We start from the raw sequence: 12,411 nt of genomic DNA, 5'->3' as shown, positions 1-12,411 counted from the left end.
TTGGTAACCCTTTTGAGGGCGATTTCTCACACTGGCCATTGCATTCGGAGTTGTACTAGTCAAACTCCGCTCCTGATTTTCCTTTCCCAGAGCATGACAGTGGGACATCAAGTGTCCAGGTTTATGGCAAAAAGCGCAAGTAGGCCCGGAGGAGAACCTCGTGGTCTGCCAAGGCATGCGGCGGCGGTCTGCCTCGAGCCCCCCGGACGATAGGTCTGTCTTGGGACCGCAGTCTTCTGATTTCTAGAAGTCGTGGTATCAGAGTGGTCCTCATTTTCCTCTCGAGGCCGCCCCCCTGAATCTTCGTTCTCCGCACCAGATGTATCATAACTCTCCGTGCGAACTCTAGGTGGGAAGTTAGGTTTATGGAACCTCATCCTGTGGGTTAAGGCATAGTCATCCGCCATGGTTGCTGCCTCATACAACTTTGGTACTTTCCTTTCCTCCAAATGTACTTTAATGTCCTCATGGACACACTGTTGGAATTCCTCCACCAGGATCAATTGTCGCAATAGTTCGAAGTCTTTCCCGACTCCTTTTGAATCACACCACCGATCAAACACGGTTTCTTTCATTCTGGCAAACTCCACATGGGTCTCATTCTCCCTCTTCCTGGCGTTCCGGAATTTTTGCCGGTAAGCTTCAGGGACCAATTCATAGGCTTTGAGAATGGTTTTCTTCACGATCTCATAATCTGCACATTGCTCAATCGGTAAAGCCGAATAAATATCTTGAGCTTTACCCACCAGAACACTTTGCACTAATATGGTCCAGGACTCCTCCGGCCATTTTAGCATTTGAGCCACTTTCTCAAAGTGTAAAAAAAACTTGGCTACCTCCTTTTCATTGAAGGGTGGAACCAGCCTCACATGTCTGTCAACATCCCAGGTGTTTTGACTAGTTGTCGAACCAGTCGGCATGGGTGGTACCTCTCCCCGTTCTCTCATTAACTCCAGCTCCTTGACTTTAATTTCCTGCTGACGCGCCAATTCACGGTCCTTTAACTCCCTTTCGGCTCTTCTCTCCTCTGCTTCGAGTTCTCTTGCAGCTCTCCTTTCCTCTGTTTTTTTTAACCTTTCCTGGAGTTCTCTTTCCACTCTCCTTTGCTCTGTTTTTTTCTCTTCTAACCTTTCCTGGAGTTTCAATTGCATCTCCGTTTTTTGGAGCTCCACACTTTCTTGTTCTTCTGGTAACCAATCCAAGGCTCCCTCTCTCCATGTTCCTTGTTCCACCATAGATTCTATCACCACTATCTGCATCTGTTTTCTTCATTTTAGCTCGGACCTCCAAGCTAAAATGTTTGCCCAATATCAAGAGTTCCGATTTTAGTAACGCTCGGAACTGTGCCTCACTAGGGGTCGCTGTAAACTTCTCTGCGTCAAACTCCATGGTGACTATCCGTTAACACCTGTTAACCTTCACACAAGAAATAAAAAATAAAAAAAAATGTTTTTTTGAAAAATTTGGGAATGTTGGAAAAATATTCCAAAATTGGAAAATTTGGGAATGCTAGGGAATTCTATCCCGGACTAAATTTAGGGAATTTTAGATCCCGGACGAAGACCCAATTGCGAGCCCATGAGTTTCAATTGGACGAGCCCCAATTTCTGTTACGGGGTCCTCACCGATCCCCTGGTCTCGGTAAACCTCCGAACCCCGAGAGGAACCCCGGCAGAAAAATATATTACCCTGTGTTGAAAATCAATAGTGAAACCACACCAATGATTATAAGTGCACAAACTTGCATTATAAATCACACACAGGTAATACGGTACAGTAAATGGCCATTCAGAGTGCACTCCATATATATCTTGTATAAATAAAGTCAAGTGACTCACGGCTCTGCCAGCCAATGAACGGACACTCCTCAATGTCTCTATGACTTTTCCCAAGGCGAATGTGATTCGCTCCAGCGGTCGATGGAATGAAATCCGGTCGAAGCCCGAATCTCGCTCTCCCGCCGATATCCGAAGCGTGTACAGTGGGCAAGGGTGCTTTTCCCGCCAAACTGTACAACGGCGCCCTCCAGAGACGCACCTCCACCGCTCCCTCAGCAAACCGCAACGTAATTGGAGACGAAGTGGTCTCACCCACTTATCCCCGACAGACGGTAGGATGTTGGGGAGAAGACGACACGAAGCAAACCTTCACAGGTCCGAAGCACGGGGTTCAAGATGGCTGATGGCCCTGGCTTGAGCCGATGCGTCGAGACAAGGATTCGTCGGAATCTCAGCGCCCCAAATATGTCTACGCAGATTTCTCCACTCCAGCGAATATTTGTATCGCCGGATGTCCCTTCCAGGAACTCAAAATCCCCTCGCGGCTGTCGGTAGACCTGGCTCGTTACGGAGCGCTGACGTCACCGTCTTCCCCGACTTTGCGCGCTGCTTCTTCCTCCTCCTTGTCTTCTCCTCCGGTTTCCTGTTTCACTTTCAGCTATCCTTTTTAACTTTTGATAACCGTTCGTGAATAATAAGCCGTTTGAAGATAATAATAGTACAAAATATCAGCACTACGTCAAGTGGGTGAAAACCACAATAACGGGAGTCACGAACCCGTAACAACAACCCCATCGAAAAAGTTATCTGCAAACTCTGCTGGCTTCAGGAAGACTGCTCCAATGAACATCCCAGTTTCCATCGCGACTACGAGTCCATCCCCATCCGTCCGGTTGTGGCGGCATAGCCTTTGCTTCAAGCACCTGACTCCAGTTGTGACCGGCCTGGTATACTGCTCGTCTAGTGTGCTGAAGTAGAGCACCCTTGGTCAGTGGAATGTTGCTCACGTCTCTGCCTTTCCGTGTGAATAGGTCGATCCTGAGCTCATCAACATGGTGTTTAGAACTTGTTCGGTCATAAAGAAGTACGACCAATCTCTCCAGAACATCCATAGCAGCGTCAACATCTGACATTTGTGGTTGTTGCATCAGCTTCATTAACTCCATTGTAGCCTCAGGGCACATGCTCCATGTATCCCAAGCAGTCTTCTTTCCTCTGCCAGCAAAGCAAGAGGTCGTATCGCACCCAGTAATGGCGTAAAACATTGGAAGTGCAATGGACTTCTCAGGACCAATTGCAGCTGAGATATCATGAGCTGGTACCATGCGCATATGCTTGCCTGTGCCGAACGCCACCCATAGAGCATCCAATGTCACTTTTAGCTTTTGAAATACATACACTACCAGAACAACTTCATCACTGTCCACAGTACGGATGAGAACAGTGTTGTGTTGTTTCGCTGCATCAGCAACATGAAGCATCATACGGCTGTCTGCTTCCTCATGTATACAAGGGGCTAAACCTCCCGTGTTTCTTGGCTGGCGACAAACAACATCCTCATTCAGCATACCGATTACTTGCTTCTCTGATTGAATGTTGACAACTTCTCTGCTGAGGAATGAGAACAGTTCCTTCTTATTGTCAGAGAGCCGCAAGAACTCGTGCCAATTTTTCGGAACTGCAGTCTTTGGCTCAAACAAACCGAGGCACTCGGACCTTTGGACAAAAGGACCACCGAGGCACTCGGAAACATGGTGGTGGGATGATGAAGTTGGAAAGAAGATTGACGAGAAGAGGAAGAAGTCCAAGGAGTGGCAGAAGGCGAAGGGTATGGGGGCAGAAAAAGCAGAGCATGAAAGTTATAAGGCAGCCAAGAAGGCTGCAAAGAAAGAGGTGGCAAAGGCACAGGAGGCATGTAGGAAAATGTTCGGAGAACGCTTGGATTCGGAAGAGGGTCAGAGAGCGGTATTCAGGATTGCAAAGCAGATAGCGAAAGAGAGGTGTGATGTGATGGGGGTGAGTTGCTTGAAGGATGAAGTGGGACGAATGGTTGTAGACCCAGATGGAATTAAAGGAAGATGGAAGAGATATATGGAAATACTGTTGAATGCAGAGAATGAATGGGATGGCAACATAGAGAGTAACCCAGTTTTAGGACCGGCAGATAAGATAACCGAGAAGGGAGTTGTGGGAGATATGTTGACGGCAGCGAGAAATTGGGGTGTGAAGAGAATGACAGAGATCTGCAATCTGGTGCTGAAAGAAGGCCGCATTCCAGTGGATTGGGAACTGAGTACCCTCGTCCCTCTATACAAGGGGAAAGGTGACCCTCTGGACTGTGGCTCGTATCGAGCGATAAAATTATTGGAGCATGGAATGAAGGTATTGGAAAGGGTGTTGGAGAGGAGGATAAGGAAGAAAGTGAAGATTGACGAAATGCAGTTTGGATTTATGCCAGGAAGAGGAACGACAGATGCGCTTTTTATTGTGAGGCAGTTGCAGGAGTAGTATATGGAGAAGAGGAAGAAGTTGTTTCTTGGGTTTGTTGATCTGGAGAAAGCATTCGATGGGGTTCCACGTGAAGTAGTGACATGGGCATTGAGGAAGTTAGGAGTGGAGGAATGGTTGATCAGAGTAGTGATGGCAATGTACAAAAGAGCGCGCACAGCTGTGAGGACGAAGGACGGGAACAGTGGTGAGTTTGAGGTGAAGGTGGGAGTGCATCAGGGGTCGGTACTAAGTCCACTACTATTTGTAGCTGTGATGGAGGTGCTGGCTCAGACCGTAAAGGAGGGTTTACCGTGGGAGTTGTTGTATGCAGATGATCTGGTGTTGATTGCAGAAAGTATGGATGGACTGAAGGAGAAGATGAACAAGTGGAAGGAATGTATGGAGACAAAAGGTCTGAAGGTGAATATCGGAAAAACGAAGGTGATGGCAAGTGCTAAAGCATGTGGTGAGGTGGAAATAACTGGGAAGTGGCCGTGTGCTGTGTGCAGGAAGGGTGTCGGAGTGAATTCCATTCAATGTACAATGTGCGCTGAGTGGGTTCATCAAAAATGTAGTGGTTTGAGAGGGTCATTAACCAGTGTGGCAGCTACATTCAAGTGTAAGGTGTGCACAGAGGGAGCTGCAGATGGAGGAAATGTTGAGTTGGATCTTGGAGATGGCGTGAAGCTGGAAGGTGTGAAAACATTTTGTTACCTTGGAGACATGCTGAATGGAGAAGGTGGATCAGACTCGGCAACGGTTGCTCGAGTGAGATGTGCATGGAAGAAGTTTCGGGAACTGAGTGGCGTGCTGACGAGGAGGGGAGTGTCATTGAAGCTGAAGGGAAAGGTGTATGCTGCATGTGTGAGAAGTGTTATGATTTATGGGAGTGAGACATGGGTAATGAACGTAGAGCAGCAACAAAGGCTGGAAAGGGTGGAAATGCGAATGGTTCAGTGGATGTGTGGAGTATTGTTGAGAGAGAGGAAGACAAATGATGAATTGCGAAAGATGATGGGAATAGAGCCTGTGATTGATGCTGTGAAGAGAAACAGGTTGAGATGGTTTGGTCATGTGTTGAGGAAGGATGAAAGTGACTGGTTGAAAAGAGTGATGGAAATGAATGTAGAAGGAAGTAGAGGACGGGGATCACCGAGAAAGGCTTGGCTAAAGATGGTCGAAGAAGAAATGTGGGCAAGGGGGTTAACAAGGGGAGATGCAGAAAATAGGGCAAAATGGAGAACATTGTCATGGGGACCGCAAGGCTAACCCCCGCTCTTGCAGGGAAAATGGCCTTAAAATGTCTGTTGTTGTTGTTGTTGTTGTTGTTGTTGTAGTCTTTGGCTCAACCCTTCGACGAATTCCTTTCCCTCACTTCTCTCTGGTCTGTGCCTTTAATGAATCTGGCCTGTAATCCATCCCAGACACCATCAACCCTCTGAGCTCTTTGTAGCTTAGAATTTACATATGGCAGAAAGACATCGTGTGCGTATTCCTGAAATGTTTTTGCTGCTCCAGGCTTCAACATATTTACAATGGCAGGTCCATCTAGCACAACAACTTCGGCATCGAGAGTGTTGTCCTCCTTTTCCGTGACTGTATCCTCAAGGCACTGAACAATGTTGGCTTTGGTACCCTGTCTCAGCTTTCCCCTGTTCGACAATGACGGAGGGCATGGTTGATTCTTGTGATGGAAAAACTCTTCCAAATTTCCATCACGAACTTGACAAGCAACATAGAGCCTAGAGAACAGGTTGCAGTCACTTTTCAGGGGTTTCATGGAAAACGTTGGCCACCTTAGTCAAACCAAACACGAACTGCAAGTTTAAATGCAATCTGTTAAATTTCCTGTTGAGATGAAAATTGCTGAAGTTACCACACTTATTAGAAAAGCAAAGATACTGGTATTATACTAGTAAGCATATTATGAAATATGTAGTCTGTCAGTACAGTGGTTTTTTGTGTATTATGATTCCATATATTTCTTGGTATTTCATCAATACATTTGTGGTAAAAGACCATGAATGTGTCTTCATAAACTGTAAAATGGTACTTACGTTTAAAAGGTGGTACCGTAAGTGACCATACATACTCGATATTGCCTTCTTTGATTTCTATGACCACCAAAACCTATATATAGACACCAGAATTAAGATCCTAGGCCTCATGATTGCTGAGTTATGTGGTATTTTAGTGTCATGTGGTGGCCATTTTGAAAGATGGCCGCCATAGCAATCACAGGTCAAAACTGGGATGGCACTATATCTAATTTTGTTTCTTATGGCCTACTGAATATGTGTACCAAGTTTGATGCTTTTATCAAAAAGTGCACGATTTATCTCTATATTGCACCTATCCGCTGGACTAAGATGGGGGTAGAAATGATTGTGGGTAGGTATGGGGGATGACATGAGACAAGGACGCACCGCTTGCTTGAAGCACTGGCGGGAAGAGAACAGTCTCCAGAAGACATTTCCACAAATGGGAGAAAAGAGGAATAAAAGAGTGGAGGTGTGAGAAAAATCTGAACATTGGAGTTTAATTAAACCTTACCTCATTCGATGTTCTTTCTCTTCCATGGATCTTTCCTTTGCAAAGTTTGTATACATCACACATCTACACAAAGATTGCCACAACACCATTTGATATCATCTTTTGCTTTTTCTTCTTTTTTTATACATCCCAAGAGATTTTTTTGTTTCCTGAGAGAATCTTCAAATGTTAAGAAGAATTTAATTTCGTTTTCTGAAACTTTCTTCAAATGTTAAGAAACGCATTGTTTCATCATAACCTCTTCTTGTTTGCAGATGTATCCAATCTCCACCAAACGGAGCGTCCAATTGGTTCCAGCTCAACATAACACAAAGCATCCGGGAGGCTCGGAAAGGAATAATTGGATACTGGTCGAGGACGAAATAACATAAATGCAAAGACTAAATTGAAGAAACATTATATTTCGTAATTGCTGAAACCCTTTTTATCTTCACAATACATAACTTTTGGAATGACGTAATCCGCCCCAGAATGCTCGATGCACATGTGCAGAACCCCCAGGAAACTTGCATGTTTGGAGCGAAAGAAAGTATATAATGTATCTTGGATGAAGATTGTTACCTGAATTGCTCACAAAGCTCTAAAGTCTAAAATAAGTTGAAAAGGCTTGGAAAAGTACCTGAGGTAAAGGGCTTTGCCTCTGCACAACGAAAAATTTGGAGAACTTTCTCGCTACCAGTAAATGGACTGTGCATCTGCATTAGTTGTTTCTGAACACCAATGGGAAGAACATATCTGGGGCTTGTGAAGCTGCATTCTATGTTTAAAATTATGATATTTAGTATTAATCAAGTTGGGAAAGGGGGAAGTGGGAGCTGTGGTGCTGTTATAAATATATTGTTTGTTAGTTTCCACAGCTACAAAATAAATTATACTAAATTTTTGCATCTATTGCTGAAAGAAGACGCGTTCTTCCGTGTGTGTATGTGTGTTATACACTGCCGCTGATTGTTTGTACTAACAGGAAATGTTGCGAACCGACTCCTCTCCACGGATATTTGTCGTATTTCCTGTACTAGTGAGGTACCCATGCTACGCACGGGTGGGAGGCCAGATAAGAAGCAAACAGACAATGCAGAAACGGCGAATGCTAAAGCATGAAACCAATACATTCTACATTCCTGTAGCACCTTCAGTCGTACGTCAGACATGGACAGCAAATTCGTGAAGGACTTCCATGAAAAACATACCCGTTCGCAAACAAACGGGTACGTTTGTTCTATACCCAGTCAATGGCGAATCTGCATATAGCGATCCACGAATTCACGTTTAGAAAGTAGAAACCGTCACGGCATTTCATCATTCACTTGTACTCGATATCTCTTTTTTCATTCCAAACAGCATAACTCCAATCACAAATGAAATAACATTAATATAAAAAATAAACTTTTAACAACATTCGTGACATAAACAAATATTTAAATCCTGATGTGAAGTTCCATACGGTTGGGTGAACACAATTACGAATTCAACATCGTAATTGTATTCACTCAATTCCAATCATCAATTGATACTTTAACAAAACGATTAACATGATTAACATTTAACGATTTAACATTACGATCGAATGACGGTAAAATTGGTATATTATCAAACCTGCGCATTGCGTAATCTGTCCACTTCCGGATTCGCCGCAGGTTCATAATTGTCATCAAAATCTAAACAGTGTTTGTAGAATTTCAATAAAAGCCACATCACTGTTCATATCGGTAAATATTATTCCATCGTGTTTGGAAAACTTTGAAAAATTGGAAAAACAATATAGCCTATTTTACTCCCAGGGGTCCCAGGAATATCCACCCAAAATATCGTTGCGATTGGTTGAGCCGTTTTTGCGGTACCTTCGAACGGACAGACGGACATTTGGTGAATTATTTCCTATATTCTCGTGAATCTGATTTGCATTCAGGAACAGAACAATTATGGTTAACCATTTTGAAATTGCCAGTGTTTCGTTGTTTCTGAAAATCGTTGAATGCTGAAAAGTATGTTTAAAAGACTATTTGAATTACAGAATCCATTGTGGTAAAGTAAAGGCAGGATAAAAGTGCCCGGCGAACCGAACCGAGTCACTGAAAACGCACATAGCTCATGCTCAAAAGGCCTCGTTTCGCATTCATGTCATTTTGAAAGTCGCTTATTGTCCCAGTTATGAGTTGTCAAAGAAAGGAAAATGAGGGTCAATGTGTGGATTATGGAGAAAGGGAAAGGAGATACAGGTAAACAAGGATGCAGAGTGGGAAGTGGAGTGTGGAATTTATCAATCGGCGAATTTGTTTCTGCCAACAGGATTGCAATGAGGTAATATTCACCTTGGAGTTCTCTCTTCGACAAAACTTGGATTTCTTCAACAACAGATTGTTGATTGGTATTACCTCCGCCTCAAGGTGGACGGAGATTATGTTTTCACTCACGTTTGTCTGTCTACCTGTCTGTTTTTTTTAAAATATTGTTTTAACTATTGTCGAAAGTTCAGCATTTGACACTGGTGTCTCATTACTTGTTCGTAGATATTTTGTCAAAAATGTGCATTTTTGTCAAGTACGTATATAAATAAAATATTTACCAAGGAATGACATTTAATGCTGGTTTTTGTTCTATAAAGCTCATTCATGGAAGAGCAAGATAACAGAGGGTATACATGTGATGAATTGAGAGTGGGGGCAGTGGGGTCACATTTTATGCAACGAACAGCGAAGGAAAAGAGGGAAGAGAGAAGGAGAGGGAATGTCGTCACCTGTAAGTAACAAGATTGGGTTAGGTATGATCAATGGTGGTTGAAAAGATAATGGGAATGGATGGGGAATGATATAAGATGATAGTTCACTGTTTGATTGAAGCCTCAGATGTAAGAGTGGGATTGAACTGCCTGAGGGTGGCGGCGCTTCCAGAAACAGGAGAAAGGAGTAGGTATGCAGAAATCCTGGATTTGTGGAATTTACCTTGGAGGGGGTTTCTTGGAAGTGCCAGGGGGGTTAGAGGGTAGAGTGAGCAAGATCGGAGGAGAGGCGATAAAAAAGGTGGTCACCGACCTCTGGGCGATTTTAGAGCAGCAAGCCTTATGCTTCGGCCTCATCGTGGGAGATGATATTTTGATTTTCACTTTGATGTATCATTTGCTCTTTATTGAGCATCGGTGCTACCGAAGGAGTTTCTTGGCAAAGGTTATGTTCGGTGATTTGCCATTGCCTTCTCAACGTTGTTTGTCCGTGCTCTATCCTTTTAAATGCCAAACTCCAAGCAAGGAAGCAGCATGTACCATTTCTAGTCTTTGGTATGACTCGGCCAGGATTTGAACCTCCGACATACCAAACCCAGAGCGGTTGCTCTAACCGTTACCCAAACCAAGATGATAATAGCTCTTGGATTCATTAGAACATGCAAACTACAGCACCGTGCTGTAAGGAGTTCCATTGCTGTATTTGTACACTAGGCTTTCGTCTTTGTGCCCTTATACGACAAGTAACTAATATGGTTTTTTATTTTCGTACTGTTGTCCTGAAAGCAGTAACTCTGACATCTCAGCAGAGGGACTTGGCGATGCAGCTTGGGATCCCCTCTTTTTTGCAATTCAATTGTTCAGGGCCAACAGTAAAGGTATTGCTGGAGCTCCACGAGCGAGGAGTCTGGAGGCCATTTCCTTTCCAGTGGCTAGAGTTCATAAAGTGGCAGGTGGTGAACTTCCGGTGAGAATACCTAATGTTACGTGCTCCTCCCCGACCCCCTGGTCACGGTGTACCTCCGAGCCCCGAGAGGAGTCACGGCAGAAAAATGTGTTATTCTGTGTGTCAAAGATCAATGGAGAAGCCACCCCAATTGTTACTCACAAACAAATATTGTATTGAGATCACACAAGAATAACGGTACAACAACAATAGTATTCAAAAGTACAATCAATATGTCCTATGGTGGTACCATCAGTTTTGCAATATATAACTCACTGTGCTCCAAGTGAGTGTAACAACAACATTCCCCAATGTCTCTTATTCCCGGCTCCAAGACGAAGTTGATTCACTCCAGCGATCACTAGAACGAGGTCCAATCGAGACCAGAATCCCGCGCGGATGGCCAGGGCAGTCACACAGCCGAAGCTGTACACAGGTGCCCTCAAGGCGACAGGGAAATCCAAAGGCGCCCTCCAGGCGACCGAGAGATCACACCCTCGGGTATGGACGAATTAGCCTTCAAAAATCCGCATCACACACACACCCCAGATCGACGTCTGAATGCGGTGAGAATTCGAAAAGAAACGAAACCGCGAGCGAAGCACAAATCCTGCGCGAGTCAATATGGCCGATGACCCGGTCTCGTGGCGCACGGCACAGCCATGATTCTCTCCTGAGTCGATCGCAAAACCTGACATGCAGGTTGACCGGTCACAGCGATGACAATTCCGTCGTAGGAATTCCTCTCCCAGAAACCCGAAAGTTCGCTAGTGACTCTGGCTCGCCAACGTTCGCTTCAGAACCCGGAGCAACTCGGCTTTCTTGTCCGACTCATTCGCTCCGCCCTTTTTTTCTCTCCTTCTTCTTCCTCGTCTTCCGGTTCCCGATCCGGTTTCCTGTTTCATTTAACATTAACATTTTTACCTTGTGACAATAATAATGGCTATTTCCCCCAAACAATAATAATAATAATACATAGAACCAGAAATGTTTCAAGGGGATGAAAACCACAACAACGGAAGTGACGAATCCGTAACACTAACCAGGGCAGCCTTTTTGACGAGAATCTGTGCCTCCAAATGACGTATATCAAAGCTGTCTCAGTCCAGTCATTCTGGGTGCATCCTGCTTGATGAGCCATAATAATAATAATAATAATGCATTTATTTTATATAGCGCTTTTCAGGGAGCCCAAAGACGCTTTGACAGAGTGCAAAACATAATGCATAGCAAAACATAAAAACAATTGCAAAAAAAACAAGAATCAATAGGGAAATATTCAAAGCACAAAGGAGGGAGAAGGAGAGGGGATAGTCAGGGGTTAAATGCTGTGGGTTAAATGTTGAATGCAGTGTTGAACAGGTGGGTCTTGAGTGATGTTTTGAATGTGGTGAGTGAGGAGGAGTCTCTGATGGTGTGAGGTAGTGAGTTCCAGAGGGTGGGAGCAGCGATGGAGAAGGCCCTGTCCCCCCAGGATCTAAATTTGGTCTGGATGGGGGGGGGGGGTCAGGAGGTTGGTACCAGCAGAGCGGAGGTTGCGGGTGGGAGTGTGTCTGGAGAGGAGGGCAGCCAGGTAGGATGGGGCCAGGTTATGGAGGGCTTTGTAGGTCAAGAGGGGGATTTTGTACTGGATTCTCTGGGAGATGGGGAGCCAGTGAAGCTTGTAAAGGACGGGGGTGATGTGGTCACGGGTCCGGGAATGGGTGAGTAGACGGGCAGCGGAGTTCTGAATGTATTGGAGTTTATTGGTGATTGTTGAGGGTGAACCATAGAGGAGGCTATTGCAGTAGTCCAGGCGGGAGGTGATGAAGGCGTGGATGAGGCTTTCTGCAGCCACGGAGGAGAGGGATGGACGGAGACGGGCGATGTTTTTCAGGTGAAAGAAGGCTGTCTTTGTGACCTGTTTAGTGTATTTGTCGAAGGAG

The 12,411-nt window shown here is 44.8% G+C and overlaps 1 protein-coding gene across 1 annotated transcript in view; it reads left to right on the top strand.

The window, feature by feature from the left end:
- The window catches only part of LOC137412884 (meprin A subunit alpha-like), a 130,498-nt gene extending 121,099 nt beyond the window's left edge, over positions 1-9,399 (top strand). Inside the window, exon 13 of the mRNA XM_078773802.1 lies at positions 7,076-9,399. Within this exon, the coding sequence (XP_078629928.1) occupies positions 7,076-7,128 (53 nt within the window). The 3' untranslated portion in view covers positions 7,129-9,399. The remainder of the gene's footprint in view (positions 1-7,075) is intronic.
- The last annotated feature ends 3,012 nt before the right edge of the window (positions 9,400-12,411 follow it).

The sequence above is a fragment of the Myxine glutinosa genome, chromosome 3, assembly GCF_964187855.1.
Source record: "Myxine glutinosa chromosome 3, kmMyxGlut1.1, whole genome shotgun sequence".
Classification (NCBI taxonomy): Eukaryota; Metazoa; Chordata; class Myxini; order Myxiniformes; family Myxinidae; genus Myxine; species Myxine glutinosa.
Note: the sequence above shows the minus strand (reverse complement) of the source record. Positions and strands in the feature narration are given on the sequence as shown.